The 16,225-nt window shown below is 43.5% G+C and overlaps 3 protein-coding genes across 7 annotated transcripts; 1 reads left to right on the top strand and 2 right to left on the bottom strand.

The window, feature by feature from the left end:
• Positions 1–388: 388 nt before the first annotated feature.
• Positions 389–7,232, bottom strand: matn3b (matrilin 3b). Of its 5 annotated transcripts, none has more exons than XM_028997079.1 (10): positions 6,919–7,232; positions 6,047–6,202; positions 4,895–5,470; positions 4,398–4,517; positions 3,921–4,043; positions 3,411–3,533; positions 3,012–3,134; positions 2,469–2,591; positions 831–932; positions 389–692 (listed from the first exon to the last, which is right to left on the bottom strand). In XM_028997079.1, the coding sequence occupies exons 1-10, from the start codon at positions 7,172–7,174 to the stop codon at positions 640–642; spliced, it is 1,755 nt and encodes a 584-aa protein (XP_028852912.1). In that variant the 5' UTR covers positions 7,175–7,232; the 3' UTR covers positions 389–639. The 5 variants fall into 5 exon arrangements, with proteins under 5 accessions (XP_028852912.1, XP_028852921.1, XP_028852927.1 ...); XM_028997088.1 differs by having other exon boundaries at positions 6,991–7,232; XM_028997094.1 differs by lacking the exon at positions 3,921–4,043.
• A 723-nt stretch (positions 7,233–7,955) lies between these two features.
• On the top strand, positions 7,956–10,022 carry mtres1 (mitochondrial transcription rescue factor 1). The gene is made up of 4 exons (XM_028997267.1): positions 7,956–8,017; positions 8,149–8,611; positions 8,693–8,765; positions 9,449–10,022. The coding sequence occupies exons 2-4, from the start codon at positions 8,187–8,189 to the stop codon at positions 9,629–9,631; spliced, it is 681 nt and encodes a 226-aa protein (XP_028853100.1). The 5' UTR covers positions 7,956–8,017; positions 8,149–8,186; the 3' UTR covers positions 9,632–10,022.
• An 84-nt stretch (positions 10,023–10,106) lies between these two features.
• bend3 (BEN domain containing 3) lies at positions 10,107–14,634 on the bottom strand. Its single transcript, XM_028997056.1, has 4 exons — positions 14,517–14,634; positions 13,698–13,752; positions 12,942–13,132; positions 10,107–12,862 (listed from the first exon to the last, which is right to left on the bottom strand). Exons 2-4 carry the CDS (start codon positions 13,747–13,749, stop codon positions 10,622–10,624), a joined length of 2,484 nt encoding a protein of 827 aa, XP_028852889.1. The 5' UTR covers positions 13,750–13,752; positions 14,517–14,634; the 3' UTR covers positions 10,107–10,621.
• Between the last annotated feature and the right edge of the window lie 1,591 nt (positions 14,635–16,225).

Genomic DNA, 16,225 nt, shown 5'->3' with positions numbered 1-16,225 from the left:
TAGAAGCTTGCAGATGATACATGGTATTTGTAGTCTTTTGGGCCATCCCATTAGGCCTACAAATGCTTGTGTGCGTTCAAGTGCGTTTTTATTTAGGCTGACACTGCGTAAGTCTGTTATAATTTTCACTGTGCCGTCCACACCCTGGGCAAAAAGTTTAATTAGGAAAGAAACTAAATGCAAGGATCCTTGAATAGATATCATTGTAGAACAATGTACAAACCTTTCTTCTTTCTGGCATCCCTGAACAGTTGACAACCGTTCAAAGTAAACCAGAAAATAGTCCCACAAACGTGAAGTAAACTTTTATTGCAACATTTATAATTTTACAGGTCCAAAAAGAGTACAAAATACGTGTATTACATACCCACTTTATACACTGGTGACCATGGCAGCTATTATTTTAACAAAATTTGAGTAACATCAAAATCAGTGCTAAAATATACTCAAGTTAATTTATAATCAATAAGCAAATTCATAAAATCATTTGAAAAAGAATAATAAACATATTACTGGACTTTCTTCAACTGCTAATTATGCAGGACATAAATATGTAAAAAAAATATGGGCAAAAAGGAAATAAGAAAAAATAATATGTGTGTTGTTGTAAAAGTAGACACACTTTAGCTACATTCCATTTTAGAAACGATTCCAGGCTTGTAACTGCTCAACACGATTTGTGACATCATCTAGTAAAGGCAAAAACAGTTAAGGCACAACACGTTTATCATTGAAGTATGTTCAGCTAATGTACAGTCTAAAAGAATAAAACATTTCAAAACACAAATTGGCATAGTGATATCTGGAATTGTTTGTTCTTTAAAGGATATGTTTGCTAGTGAGAGCCTGGATTGCAGACTGGACTTTCTTCTGGAAGGCAATTTGGGCTTCACACATGCATGGGTCTTCAGTCACCTCACCTCGTGCTTCTTCTAAAAAGCAAAGAATAGCCTTGTAGTAGGACGCCCATGTTGAATTGTAGAAATTACAATGAGTAATGCAGTGTTTTTGTGTCATTAGGTTGTCAATGTGACAGGTTGAAGGTTGTCAAAGGGAAGGAACCTAAATTTTTAAGACAGCAGATTGAGCACATTAAGCACCAAGCAGAGCAGAAGCAAAAAAAGAAATATGTAGAATTATTAATACAAACGGTTTTGTATTTTTGAGCTTTGAAAAACCAAGATCTGACATTCGTTTTGCTCTCCTGTTCGTGTATCTTCATGTCTTGTACAAGCTGCAGAAGTCAGACGGTTTTACGGCAATGCAACTGCCAGTGCTCTGATGGAGCTCTCTGGATGCTAAAATCTGTGCAGCAGTGGTCACACCGGAGTTTTTGCAGCTCTCAGCTAAGCGACCCATTCCTACAACACACTACCTTCACAAATAGGCATAAATAATAATTACAACACTCTATTTATAATACAGCCCTTTTGTGGTTCACATTTACACATAATATGTTGCTAGGTAACCAAAAAACAATATGAAGAGCCACATTGGCAAATTGGTAAGAGGCATTCTCATATAATACACAGGGGCAATATTTCCCAGGGGTAAAAACAACACGCCGGCAAGTACGTCTTCTGGATTTAAAGGAATAAGTCGATACACAGGAAAGTTAGGAAGAGCGAGCTCTTTCCTGTTTTATTACCAAAGCCCAGAAGATAGATGCACTTTAATGTTGCTTTTTGTAAACGGTTTAAAAAGGGCGAGCAATATAGAGTAGGGTGGTAGTAGCCTAGCGGGTAACACACTTGCCTATGAACCAGAAGACCCAGGTTCAAATTCCACGTATTTCTACACTTAACCCTAAGTGTCTCCAGGGGGACTGTCCCTGTATCTACTGACCGTAAATGTGATTGTAAATATGCCTTGCCAGCATCCAGTCTCCACCCTTTTCTCATATTACATCTTGATCATAAACGGGCATCTCCGCTACAGGCCTCTCAGCACCACAGCTCTTTAATCCAATGGGCAAAATACTGAATGTGGCATTAGTCACATTCTAATGGGCAGTGGTGGCCTAGAGGGTAAAGAAACAGTAAAAGAAAGCAACTCACTTGAAGGCACCGTTTGGACTAGTGTTCTAATAACTAGTGTTCTAATAAGGGTGGTAGTAGCCTAGTGGGTAACACACTCGCCTATGAACCAGAAAACTCGGGTTCGAATCCCACTTACTACCATTGTGTCCCTGAGCAAGACACTTAACCCTAAGTTGCTCCAGGGGGGGACTGTCCCTGTAACTGCTGATTGTAAGTCGCTCTGGATAAGGGCGTCTGATAAATGCTGTAAATGTAAATGTAAATAACCAGGTTATTGTATGCAACCCTGGCTTCAGGTCAAGTTTAGAATTGCTTCAAGCCAGATCCTTTTCCTGTTACGTGCTAAAGCATTCACATGCAGGAAAGAAATGCATGTTTTGCATTCTGATGCCCTCTCTATCACACATCTCCATGATAGAGGGCTCTTACGTAAGCATGCTTTCTTGTCTTCACTCAATACATATCCATCTGGACAGGTGCAGTGTAGTTGTCCATTATTTCGGACACACATGGGAGGACATTCCTGTCCTGGGATACAGTTGTGGTCCATGGCTGCAACAGGAATGGTCAGGGATGCATGAAAATGAATTTCTCTGACCACCAAAGGCAAAAGCTAAGGCTACATAGATTTCAGGAAACAATGCAACATTTGAGGTCAGCACACATTGCAGGCACGTCGAATTTATCAAAGTACATACATTTTTATAAGACTACGTCATTAGAATAGAGAAACCATAAAACCAAGCAGCTTAATTGATTATTGTAGAAAACTTGCAGTGTAGTGAACATTTCCAAGTAGTTGGTTTAAAGGCAGTCAAACAGATGAAAAAGTATTCTTGTTACTTAAAATGTCAAAGATAATGTACTTCTCTTTGCATTCTGCCATTGATTATTAAAGTTTTCACTTGCATGTCAAGTCCCCAGGAACTTTATATCTAGTAGCCTTCTGTCTTTGTGTTAGTGGGCTCTTACGTCTGCATGTTTCCTTGTCTTCACTCAAGACATGTCCATCTGGACAGGAACAGTGTAGTTCGCCATCTTTTGTGACACATTTGGGTGGACATACCTGTCCTGGGTCACAGTTATTGTTCATGGCTGCAAACCAGGATAACAGGACTCATATGGCAAGAAAAATGGTAGATGCTGTCAAAAAGATCCCTAAAAGGGCTATAAGGTTAACAGGCATCACTAAACAGTGATAACCATAATGGAGCAATCCATAAAGTAAACTTCTTCAGCATTAGAGCTCATGCACTAATCTAGAAAATGTCCTAGCTGTCCCACACAAATGTAAAGTGTCAATAAAACTTTACATCTAGTCACACCATGATGCCTTCTCTATCCCAGATCTTCACGATAGAGGGCTCTTACGTAAGCATGATTGCTTGTCTTCGCTTAAGACATATCCCTCGGGGCAGGTGCAGTGCAGTTGTCCATTGTTTTGGGCACACACAGGCGGACATTCCTGTCCTGGGATGCAGTTGTAGTCCATGGCTGCAAAGACATATGATCATAGTTCCTACAAATCCAACTGCAACGCTGCTTCTGACGCCTTTCAGTGGCATCGATCGGCATTTTCTAGCATGTGTGGGTGCAATGGTACACAATAAAGTGATGTGACTGAGTATTTATGCTAATTAAAAGCGAAATTGTAGATGTCACGTCCTGATAATGCTGGATACTGCAACTATTAAGACTTCTTAGTGGCATTTGGACTTAATATCACTTGATTAAATTCTCCTTTCAATCAAGTACTGGCTGCAGATTCAATCAAATTGTATTTGTGTTTTCACATGCAGATGTTAAGTTCCTCAACACTTAACATCCTTTGTCATTGTGAAGCCTTCTTTATCCCATGTCTTCACATCAGAATGCCCTTACGTGAGCATGTTTCCTTGTCTTCACTCAAGACATGTCCCTCAGAACAGTGGCAGCGGGGTTCGCTGTTGTTCCTGTTACATACAGATGGACATTCCTGTCCTGGGCCACAGTTTTGGTCCATGACTGAAAACAGGCACAGTTACTGCTTTGATGATTGCATGCAAAGAGCAATTCACCCAATGGGTGAACATCTCTTTAACCATCAACGGCCAAAGACAAGGTGATACTCATATGATTCTGTTCTCGTATGATAATTTGATATTTGTAAAGCCTATACAGGCAATGCTTGCTTGATTGAATGCTCTGTCTAATGAAGATGCCAGTATAATGTGTCCTCCATGCAATTTAGTTTCCTCAAAAAAGACAAAGGCTACCAATAAAGAACAACGTTTTTTTTTTAAAAAGGGCCGCTTGAAGGCATGCACAAGTAACTCAGATGAACGAAACGAAAACGAATGAAGACCATTCATTCCTTACGTGAACAGGTTTTCTTGTCTTCGTTCAAGACATATCCTTCCCGGCACCGGCATGTGTATGTGGTATTGCTGCTGACACATATGTGCTGACAGTCATGTCCAAAGGTACAGTAGTCCACGCCTGAAATCAAGTGTGATCACAGAACTGGTGATTAAGTGATTGTAGAGGTTTGGTATTGTAATTCAACATTACAGATTCGTATTAGAATCGGAGAATGTATTCGGATTATTGTCTGTGAAGATTCTCAGTCATCCAGGTGAATTTGTCTGGAAGTTGAGTCACGGCAACTGGACTTTCTTTCTTTAACGTAGAGACGTTTCATTCTGCATCCACAGAACTTTGTGAAACGTCTCTACATTAAAAAAGTCTAGTTGCCATGACTAATCAGATTATTGAAATATTTGTTTTTCTGAAATTACAAGTGGAAATTAAAACATGTAGTAAAACATAGTAAGACATGTAACATATCTAATATATCTTCAATGCAGATTTCTTACCGCACAGTGTTTCTCTGAATTTAGAAGTTAGCTTTTCAATGACCCCAAATGACTCAACATAAAAAACATGTTCTTCAAGGGGTTGACTGGCCATGAGGCGCAAGCTCTTCATGTCTGCCCGGTCCACACCTACAGCATAGATCTCAACCCCAGAGGCACGGGCTGAAGCCGAAACATCCTCCACCTTGTCCTGGGGCCTTCCATCGGTAACAACGATGGCCACTTTTGCGATGTTCTTGGATCTGGGCCGTGCGCCTGACTCTTCTGTGAACGCCTCTTCCATTGCCGTCTTGATGGCCAGACCAGTCATGGTGCCAGCTGCAAGAGGGTCGATGCGCTGTATAGCTTGTTTCATGTCAGCTTTGTTGTGATAGGTCTTGAGCAGGAACTCTATGTGGACTGTGCTAGCGTAGTTCACCAAAGCTACTCGCGTGGCATCGAAACCAATCTCCAACGTGTCCACCATGTCTGCAAGGAAGATCTTGACCTTTTCAAACTCAGCGGGGCGCACGCTCCTGGAGCTGTCGATGATGAAGACCAGATCAAGTGGCCGACTCTTGCACAGCTGCGTTGGTGCTGCAGAGAAAAGTGCTGGAGTAATATTCTGTGGTGCAGAACTCCATAAATAATCGTATTGTTATGCTACTTTTCAATAGTACAATTTATCACTCAAAGTTTTTTTTCAACAGTCTACAAGTCAGCAAGCAAATTTGCATAATAATAATAACTTTAATAAAGGATTAAATTTGCATGCAACCAAATAATCCATATTTAACTCTTTATTAATGTGTTTGTTGAATCCTGAAAAAAAATTATGACACAGGAATCAGAGGACCAATCAAATGTGAGCATCTTCTTCTAGGCACTAAGCATCTGAAAGCAAAACAGCATCTGCGCAGGATTATATGTTAGTATGGAAAAATATTGATAATTTATTGTTCATCTGAAAAAGAGGGCGACAAACTCTCTCGCAACTTTTGTATATCATTACAAATCACTCATATTACACCGTCCATGGGGGTAAAACGGAAAAGAGAAAAAAAAATGTTAGCAAACTATCGTGTGGAAAAAGGAAGGTCTGCACGAAAGGACCGGCGTGTCTTGTCGAGAAGGAGGGTAGGCTTGAGGTAGGCGGACGGAAGAATCCTCTACCTGCTGTGGAATACCAGGCGATGGGAGCGGTTGTGCCACTTTGGGTAGTGGTCTGCTGAGCGGGCGGAGGCGCTGCTGTGGGTCGGTGGTAATTGAATGGGGGCCAAATCCTGGGGTACTTGTGAAAATGAGGATACCTGTATTTTCTATCATGTGCTTTGGGTCGTCAGAAGAGAGAAGGAAGAGAAGCGGGACATTAAGTTGTTATTTGTATGATTCGGGCGCAGATTGATTAACATTATGTTACATGAGGGCAGGAAAGCACTTTTGCAGTTAGCAAAAAGCGTGGCCAGGAGTTCTAGACCCGTCATTTTCAAGCCTGCTCCAGGATGAACCCCTGCCAGAGTTTTTAATTCCAACCCCAACACTCGTTTCACAATTAGACTGTTAATAATCATCTGTTACATCTTAAGGTCAGTTAGAAAATATTCCTCCAGCAACAGGACTATATGAGTAACCTGATTTATGAATATAAATTTCATGTAATGCATCTCAGGGATGCAACTTTTTATGCTATAGGAGAAATTTGAATAATACATTTGAATTTTAATCCCATAGCCACATGATTGGAAATTGCAAATGTAATAATACTTTGTTCAGGATAAATGTCATGTTACAATGATGGTAGCTAAAGCCAGAATGAGCAAGAGCGCAGCATTTGGGCACAAAATGGTCCCACACGTGCCTTTCTTCCAGATGGGAGAGACAACTTCATTTAAATTGGTGAAGAAGACACTGGACATTGGAAGCATGCAAAAACCGGTTCTTTATATATACAAACGACATCACCTAAATCATATCGGGTTTTTCATTTATTTATTCTCATTTTTCGGTGTTGGTTTAGATCGCGCGCCTTGAATCATTTTACTCACGTGAAGTGAATAATAAAGCACCAGACACGGGCGGTTTATGGCGGGTGCTGAGGTGGAATTCCTGTCGCGTACCGGCGCGGTTGGCGATGCCCTGCTGCGCCCGGAGGCTGTGCGGGTGGCCGTGCGGGCCGTGCGGGTGGCCGTGCGCCCTGGCGCCGGACGCGGGCCGCCTGTATCCGTACGGCCTGTACGTGCCCTGCACCCCCAGCGCGACGATGGAGAAGCAGCAGAGGAGCGAGCCCAGGAAGGACGCCATGGCCGCCGCGCGTCTCGTCCCGAAACGGGAAAGTCGGTGCGCGACGGGGCTCGTTTTAAACGGGATCGGCAGAAAAAAACACGTGGACAGTGGAGCCAATCAGTGGGCGTGACAGTCGTCCCGAGTGTACGAGTAGGTTTACACACACTTAACTCTTAATATGCACAGCACCACTGGACACCTGTCATTTATTCATGGTTGAGGAGAATCTGCCAACTTAAGTCAACTTTTATTTGTCACATACACAGTCAAACACGGTTTGATATGCGTTGAAATGCTTTTGCGACTGCTATAGACCTCAATATTACAAATATTGCAGACATAACCAAATATTATAATTTTATGGGGGGTTGTGTTTTTATAGTGGATATTTTGCCTTCGCAGTGTCTGTCCCGCTGATTTTCGGACATATTATTCACATGCATGCTGACGTTTTTAATAAAACTGAATGGTTTTAATAATACTTGTGTGGTACCAGCATGTACTACCAGGGTGGTAGTAGCCTGGTGGATAACACACTTGCCTATGAACCTGAAGATCCAGGTTCAAATCCCATTTACTACCGTTGTGTCCCTGGGTGTCTCCAGTGGGGAACTGTCCCTGTAACTACCGATTATAAGTCGCTCTGGATAAGGGCGTCTGATAAATAAGGGCGCCTGTCGTAAATGTAAAATGTAAACGTAGCCACCACGCGTCTCGGCAGCATGCGCTGCGCTTCCTGACGCCCAGGGGGCGCCATCGCATGCTCGGCTCGCATTCTCTCACGCCGCGTTGCGTCCTCCTGCTGTTTTTCTCGTGTCGTTGACTGAGTGAAAGAGCGAGGTGAAGGAGGGGCAGCAGAAGGTAACGCAATTTGTTTTAAAAAAATGTAAATAAAAAGGCTTCGCGACTGTCCGAGTCGTTCAATGGCGACTCGGACGAGGAATATGTTGAATAAGTGCTGGTGTCTGATGGAGTTCATGTCGCTTCGTTAGTGTGCGCGCATTGGCCGTCGGCGGAGAGTCGCTTCGACATGCAGAGCCTGCTGGTGCCGGCCCTGACTCTCAGGCAGCTGGGCCGCCTGAATTCCCTCCAGCTCCTGTCCCCGGGCTACGGGCCGGCGTGGGGCGCCTGGTGCCCAAGGGCCCTGCACAAGAGGCAGCTCTGGGGATGCGCCGGTCCCTTGTCGCCGAGGACGCAGTCGTTACCGAAGGCGCGGGCTTCTCCCGGTGGCTGGTCCGTTCACCAAGACAGGTTCAAAGGCACGAAGAGAAAAGGGAGTCAGAGAGCAGCGCAAGAAGAAGAGGAGGATGAGGAGGAGGACCCAGAGGCCAGTGACTATGAGGACGAACTCCAGGATGACCCTGGTCTTCCAAAAGACTATAAAGATCAGGAGCGCTATGTACAGTCCTTTCGTTACGACCTCATCATGAAAGCTGGCGTGGACATGGCACGCAAGTAAGTAAGAAGCCAATGAGCGACGGGTTGTGACGTCACGAATATCGTGGCAAACTCAAGCGTATCTTTCTTTCTATTCAGCAAAGTTGAAGATGCGTTCTATGGGAACAAACTGAGACTGAATGGACAAAAACTCATCAAGAAGAGCAAAACCGTGAGTCGCTCTTGATAATAACCACATCAGCCACCTGTACAGTACAGACCAAAAGTTTGGACACACCTTCTCATTCAATGTGATTTCTTTATTTTCATGAGCATTTACATTGGTAGATTCTCACTGAACGCATCAAAACTATGAATGAACACATGTGGAGTTATGTACTTAACAAAAAAAGGTGAAATAACTGAAAACATGTTTTATATTCTAGTTTCTTTAAAATAGCCGCCCTTTGCTCTGATTACTGCTTTGCACACTCTTGGCATTCTCTCAATGAGCTTCAAGAGATCGTCACCTGAAATGGTTTTCCAACAGTCTTGAAGGAGTTCCCAGAGGTGTTTAGCACTTGTTGATCCAGATCACCCCAAACCATCTCGATTGGGTTCAGGTCCGGTGACTGTGGAGGCCAGGTCTCCACTTTTTGTTAAGTACATAACTCCACATGTGTTCAATCATAGTTTTGATCACAGAGAATCTACCATTGTAAATGTTCATGAAAATAAAGAAAACACATTGAATGAGTCTAAGGTGTGTCTAAACTTTTGACCTGTACTGTATTTATCATACAGTTTTGCATTTAGATATAAAGCTTTGTATATGTTTTCTACATTACTGAGATTAATAATTTTTTGGTTTGTTTGTATCCTGAACATTTTGCCAATGCTTGGACTGATCTGCAGGTTAAAGTGGGAGATGTTTTGGACTTAATTCTTGGTGAAGACAAGGATTCAAGTTCAGTCACTCTGAAGAGAATAATCTTCAAAAAGGTGGCAGGTAAAACAAGCGATGCAGACAAGTACAAGGTCATATTAAGGACATGGAAGAACCTGAATCTTCCCAAGATGGACGTCTACAAGGACTGAAGAAGTTTGCGCCTGGGTCAGGATTATAAATTAATATATTTTTTTCATGAAACATGTTGCTCAAGGTGTATATTCAAATAGCCTTTATCATAATGTGTGGTTTATAATGAAAATGTTCTGACGTTTCAGGTTCGGCTTTAACGTTATATTATAGTTTCTATAAGCAACGTTTGAAATGTGTATTTGTTTAGCTGGACCTATGTCATAATGAATTGTGCAGTGCAATGTTGTGGCATATTATGTCCTGAAAGGTTTATGAATTAAAAAAAATAATATATATATATATAGTAAATTTGTATCAACATGCACTGACCTATTGGCCTTAGTAGAGCTCTTAATCAATTTAAGAGATAAAGATGCATATAATGCAATCAATAAACAAATAAATGATCACTGTGGTTGTGATTAATTTCAAGCACATTTGAAAAGGTGCAAGGATTCCCTGACGTACACCCAACAAAGTGAAAGGCGGTCGTTTATTTTGCTTATTTATTTAAAAATAGTGACAACTTTTAGCAATAGCTTTATATAGATTTATAATAGCATCTATAAGATCACAGGACATTATATTCTCTGTTAGAAAAGGCCAGTGCTGCCACTTTGCTACAGCGATTTTGAATATTGGTTCATTGCACCTGCCAGTGACCTGTGCTGCGCTGCTTAAGTGTTAACATTTAACAGCGTTTACCGTTTTTAAAGCTAGAACTGCTCATGAACATATTAGAAACTAGAATTACAACACTAATATTTTGGCATATAAATAGTTACTCTACCATCTCACTACCGGCTGATAGTGTTCGCCAAGACAAACGATACCGTCTTCTGCAGCTACATTTGACAATACAGACTCTAAGAGGACTTTTCACATGGCCTCGTTCCATATACTTGGTCCTTATCATGGACATTTGTAAAAGGTTCTCTATACCCTATAGCTTATGGACTTGTGCAAATAATACATTTGTGAGAAATACTTTTAAATGCAGAAAAGCGTTAAGAGTACGACACAGTGCTTGACTTCTTGGCCTTCTTCAGAATGTCACATTTCTTCCGATTGGGACGCCTGCAGCGCTCGTCAATGCTCGGGACGCACTCGTAGTGCCAGACCTCTTCCATCTTCTCCACTGGGTACACAGCCTCCACGTAGTGGCGGATCAGGCGTAGGCGTATGGGGTCCAGCTGCTTTTTGTTGCAGGCGCCGGAGTGGTTGTACTGCAGCCTCAGGTTCTCCTGGGTAAAAAGTTCCGGGAACAGACGCACCAGCAGGCGGGCGGCAAAATTCCCCACTGAGAGGCTCTGCTGTACAATTTCCCTCACCTCAGAGTCCGACAACAGGTAAACAGAAGGCACGGGAAAGTCCGGAGTGGGCACGACCAGTTCGTCCAAAGGGATCTTGCAAAAATCCTTGCTGCTTTTCTCGGGGGGAAGAGGCGGGACTTCGTAGTCCTCCTTTAGGTGCTCAGAGTTCAGATGGTTCACTTGGTTGGCGGCCAGGAAGTCCTGAGCGTCGGGCTCTGGCTTAGGGGCATAAACCTTCCGCTGCTGCTGGTACGAGCGCCGCTGTTCGGTGTCACGCCGTCTGCACCGCTCATCCAATTTGTCGACGAACTCCAGGGTCCACACCCGGTCGTTCTTGGCACGGGGGTACAGCAGCTGGACGTAATGTCGAATCAAGTTGATACGGACGGGGTCCAGCTGCTTTTTGCCCAAAGAGCCGCTGCAGTTATAGTTTTTTCGTGCATTCTCGTACGTGAACAGCTCGGGGAACATGAGAACGAGCAGGCGGGAGGCAAAGTTCCCAATGGACAAGCTGCAGTCGTAGTTACTCTTCAGTTGCTCCTTTGTAAGGAGGAAATCAAATGGGACGTCGAAATCCGGATGGGGGATTTCAAGCTTGTCAAAATCCACTGAGACTGGCCATGATTTCTTAGTCCTCCGATTTGGCCTCTCAAAATCACAAAGGTCACTAATTTTGACAATGGAAACATCATCTGGAAGGAGCGTTGGGTCATTGTCTAGGTCACTTCCGTTACCTGGAATGGCCTCCAGTGCCTTTTCAATCTGTTGCACACAAATTTGTAGCCAGGTGTCCTCGGGAATATCAGGGAAATTTGTCTCCATATACTTGCGAATGATCTCTAATCGGTCCGACTCCAGTAGTAATTTTCCTACACTTGTGCAGTTGACATGACCATCAGGCAACTTGCCCTCCTCGAACACCTCGGGGAAAAGTCGGTTTACAAGGAATATTACAAAGTCCTCCGGCGTCGCAAGCTCATCCGCGTCCTCGCCCCCGTCCTGCGAATCAAACATGTCAGAGGCCATGTTGGTGCAGTTTTCACCTGACTCCAAGGAGAGTCTCTCATCTTGCCCCTCCTCGTTGATGAAATGATGGACGCGGCTCTGATCTAAATCATACGCGAGGCCTGCGCCAGGCTGTTTCCCACAGGCCTGCCCATTTTCCATGTCTTTCTGAGCCCAGAAGCGGTTAAAGAAGTCGTTGATTTGCAGAAGGCACTCGTTCTGCCAAACACTGTTGTTTTTCACCAGTGGGTAACACACTTCCACGTAATTGCGTATCAGCTGGAGGTGCAGGGAGTCCAGAGTTCTTTTGCTGGCCAGCCCACAGGCACTGCAGCCTTGAATGCACTCCTTGGCGGTGAAGAGCTCCGGGAACAGCTGGACCAGCAGCCTGCAGCCCAGCTCTCCAGCCGTAGATGTCTGCTCCATCAGCTGGCCCAGCTCATCATTGGTGAGCTGATACTCTGGCGGGGGCTGGAACTCCATTGTCACCTCAGACGGCTTAATTTGTTTCTTAATTCTTGTCACCTCCAAGGACAGCAGGTCCACTTTACTGTGCAACTGGGTCATGCTAGAGTTAAGAGAGTTTAGAATAAAGAACATTTTCTCAATCAGTGGATAGAGGTTAGAGTCTGTGGTGACAGAAGATGCCACATTCGGCTGGGCGAGGCTGGTGGTGTGCTCCGCTGAACTGCACAGATTGGGAAAAACCAGGCTGTTATAACTCAGCCGTGCACTGGCCTCATTGAGGCTATGCTGATCTTGGCTTACTGAGGTCTTCTTCTCCGCGATTCGATGAGAGATACTATAGAGAGGCTTCCTGTATGAAGATATGGTCTTATCTTGGTCCTTTTTCTCAGATGTTGAAGCCACATTATGTGCCCGTACCTTTGTACATTCTTCATAGCCCCTTTCCTGCAAGTGCTCCTCAACCTATGGTTTAATAATAAAAAAAAAGTACATATTATTATATGCGTCACCATGTTACAAAAACAATACTTGAAAATTTTACCTCAGTGGAAACCTTCATTCTTTTTCTGCTGGTTGGCGGCTCCAGTTCTGAGGTCAGCCCATCAAGTCCAATCTGGATGGTTGAACATATATTGATGTCATCGTTGGTAGAGGAACCACAGGTCTTTTCACCATATCCTTTTAGTTCTTCTTGTTCTTTCTTGGGTTTTGTATCTTTCAAGAGTTTCCTTGCTGTGCCACAAATACAAAACAAGCGCTCATGTTTAATTATTAATGTAAAAAAAATTGTCCCCCAATGCCACAAGATGGCCATTAAGATGAAGCCACGTTTTCCAATATGAGAGCAACAGTATAGAAAATTCTGTTTACTAGAGAAACCGTGAGGTGGTTGTTGAGTTGGGCGGATTTTAAAAAAAAATGCACATCAATGAATGCCAATTAAGCAGTGGGTTGTTTAATAATCATAATACCGTGTGCAAATGCAGAAAATCATCATAGTCTGAATTAATAAAATGTAGCAATGCTTGCAAAATGATCCCTTCCATAAGGTGTTTGTCTGTTGGTCTGTAGTCAACATGTTCAACATGTCCAATGTTCAATATTCGCTGCCCTTTCCCCACAGCTTGTTCCTTTGTGCCTATGATGTAATGATCGTGTTCCCACTTGTTGTTAATATGTGACCACTACTTACTCGTAACTTTAAAAAAGAATGATTAAAAATATATAACTTCACATCGATGTGCACAGGAGGACACCATAGCAACATAAAATGTAAAAATTAGGCTTGAGGCCTTACCCTTCTCAAGCATCTTTACCTCCACCGCTTCCTCATGCTCAGAGGAATTCATATCCTGCGAAGAAAAGAAAAGCGGTGGCAGAACTCTATATAAAGGTCTATTAAGCAATTCAGGTGAGTCGCTTCATTACGCTAAATTACTGTCCTGCATTTCATTTCAAACATTTCTAAAGATGAAACACTTGGTGAGGATAACACGGTGAAGTGAGCGCCATGACACGAGATTCTGACAAACCGTTAACAGTATCTCATGCCTCCCAGTATTAAATGTGATAACAGCGATATTTCGCTACTACACGCGAAGAGAATGACCAGAATAATATCGTCCCTCTGCAACAAATGCGCATATATATTCACAACATATACAGTATTGTTTTTTCCCCCGAGAGCGGGAAGTTTCCTTGGTTTTTGTTGTCGTTAATCTGGGTGCAGTTCCAGGTCTCGCCGGGCGCACAGTGGGGGCGCTGTGACTCCGTGTCGTATACACGCGCCTGGCAGAGTCTCGTCCACTCCACTTCCTCGCTCTTCCGCCACAGACCCACGAATCGCTACAACCTGGGGAAGGGCGTACCTGTCCCTTCCCCACTTTCCGCGTCCAAAACACGAACACGAGCCGCCGCGCTCAGTGGCCGTATAACCACGCACCGGTCGGCCGCCGGCGCATGAGCGCCGGGCCACGGATTCGCGTGGATTTTTCCCTTTAGAGTGAGGAATTCTTATTGCGTGACGCGGCAAGAAAAAAATGCCCACCGACGAGTTTTTCCACCTCCTCCTCAAAATGTTCTGCCATCCTGCATCGCGCATCTCGTAAAAACCCACCTTCGCGGTCCCGGCCGTAGTTTAACGCGTGTTGGGCATGGCCGCCGTGGTTATTGCTGTGGTTTCGTCCACGGGTGACTGTTGTCCGTGTTTCTCTCTCCGCCGTGTTTTTTTTTTTTCTACTTGCTAGTGCCCTCTCGCGTGACGTGACGGTACTCGCCTGCTGTGTCATTTCCGCACAGCTGTGGGTTGCTGTGGGGCGAAGAGCTTTAAATCTCGGCGTGTCGCCGCGCCGCACGCAGAGCGGCGAGAAGTTGGGACGGAAAAAAAAACTTTTAGAACTAAACAAGGCTGGCGACTGCACGCGTGTAAATTAGTGACGGGAGTCTATTAGAACGGAACTTAATTACTGTCGCCGATTATTCCGGACCCAAAGTTTAAATTGCGTCTCTTAAATAATTACTTAAACCATGTACTGAAATCTACTGCAAAAATATACAGTACAGGTCAAAAGTTTGGACGCACCTTCTCATTCGATGTGTTTTCTTTATTTTCATGACCATTTACGTTGGTAGATTCTCACTGAAGGCATCAAAACTATGAATGAACACATGTGGAGTTATGTACTTAACAAAAAAAGGTGAAATAACTGAAAACATGTTTTATATTCTAGTTTCTTCTAAATATCCGCCCTTTGCTCTGATTACTGCTTTACACACTCTTGGCATTCTCTCGATGAGCTTCAAGAGGTCGTCACCTGAAATGCTTTTCCAACAGTCTTGAAGGAGTTCCCAGAGGTGTTTAGCACTTGTTGGCCCTATTGCCTTCACTCTGCGGTCCAGCTCACCCCAAACCATCTCGACTGGGTTCAGGTCTGGTGACTGTGGAGGCCAGGTCTCCACTTTTTGTTAAGTACATAACTCCACATGTGTTCATTCATAGTTTATAAAGAAAGCACATTGAATGAGAAAGTGTGTCAACGTTTGGCTTGTACTGTGTGTGTGTGTGTGTATGTGTGATATATATATATATATATACACACACATACACACACACACATACACACCCACAAAAAAAAAAAGGGAAATACCAATAACTGTCCGTTGTGGTATATAAAACATGCATTTCCCCCACAATATAACTTTCACAATATATGATTCAATTAATGGCCACTGACATAACAGGCCGAGTTGCATAAGACGACATGGCTTTTACTCTTAAAGTATTATTTAAGGGGCAATTCAGTTCTAAAGGAAAACATGATGTCAGTTTCACACAATATCTTTACATACGAGGAACTGTTACATATTTTAAAAAGGGCATTTTTCTGCACGCAGACAGTGGCCGTATGAATGGAGATCAGAGCTGCAGCAAGAATGGATGTGCTGCCACCTGGTGGTTGTTCTTTGAATTGCATAAATTCCCACAAGGTTTCCTCACAGATGCCGTGTCCAGGTCGAGGTCAGCAGCCTTGTGTATACAGGCCCGATAAGTGGTATTAGTTAAAGATATTAATTGTTCTTAAGTAGAGACAAGTTTTCTGTGTTTGGCTACACTTCCCATTTACTTTATTGATAAAATGCTTTTTAAGGATTTTGGGCTCTTTTTCTCATCCTTCAGCAGAATGGCATTTTTTTTTCACGTCTTTTCAAAATCTGTCTAAAATGAGATCCTGTCTGGCTTTAAGTGTCCAATGTTCCATGACCACCCTCAGGAATGTCTGATGGGGTGCAGTATGTCTCCCACTTGTGTGAAACTGAGGCGCGGTT

The sequence above is a fragment of the Denticeps clupeoides genome, chromosome 1 (genome assembly GCF_900700375.1).
Source record: "Denticeps clupeoides chromosome 1, fDenClu1.1, whole genome shotgun sequence".
NCBI classification, from domain to species: domain Eukaryota; kingdom Metazoa; phylum Chordata; class Actinopteri; order Clupeiformes; family Denticipitidae; genus Denticeps; species Denticeps clupeoides.
Note: the sequence above shows the minus strand (reverse complement) of the source record. Positions and strands in the feature narration are given on the sequence as shown.

Excerpts from the sequence above, each read along its gene's own strand:
- matn3b (XM_028997079.1), bottom strand. The coding sequence starts at position 7,174 with ATGGCGTCCTTCCTGGGCTCGCTCCTCTGCTGCTTCTCCATCGTCGCG. Across the intron at positions 4,044-4,397 it reads AGACAAGAAAACCTGTTCAC|TCATGGACCAAAACTGTGGC; the intron begins GTAAGGAATGAA and ends GCCTGTTTTCAG. Across the intron at positions 693-830 it reads CCAGGCTCTCACTAGCAAAC|TAGATGATGTCACAAATCGT; the intron begins ATATCCTTTAAA and ends TTTTGCCTTTAC.
- mtres1 (XM_028997267.1), top strand. The coding sequence starts at position 8,187 with ATGCAGAGCCTGCTGGTGCCGGCCCTGACTCTCAGGCAGCTGGGCCGC. Across the intron at positions 8,612-8,692 it reads GGCGTGGACATGGCACGCAA|CAAAGTTGAAGATGCGTTCT; the intron begins GTAAGTAAGAAG and ends CTTTCTATTCAG. Across the intron at positions 8,766-9,448 it reads TCATCAAGAAGAGCAAAACC|GTTAAAGTGGGAGATGTTTT; the intron begins GTGAGTCGCTCT and ends ACTGATCTGCAG.
- bend3 (XM_028997056.1), bottom strand. The coding sequence starts at position 13,749 with ATGAATTCCTCTGAGCATGAGGAAGCGGTGGAGGTAAAGATGCTTGAG. Across the intron at positions 13,133-13,697 it reads GGTAAAGATGCTTGAGAAGG|CAAGGAAACTCTTGAAAGAT; the intron begins GTAAGGCCTCAA and ends TTTGTGGCACAG. Across the intron at positions 12,863-12,941 it reads GAATGAAGGTTTCCACTGAG|GTTGAGGAGCACTTGCAGGA; the intron begins GTAAAATTTTCA and ends ATTAAACCATAG.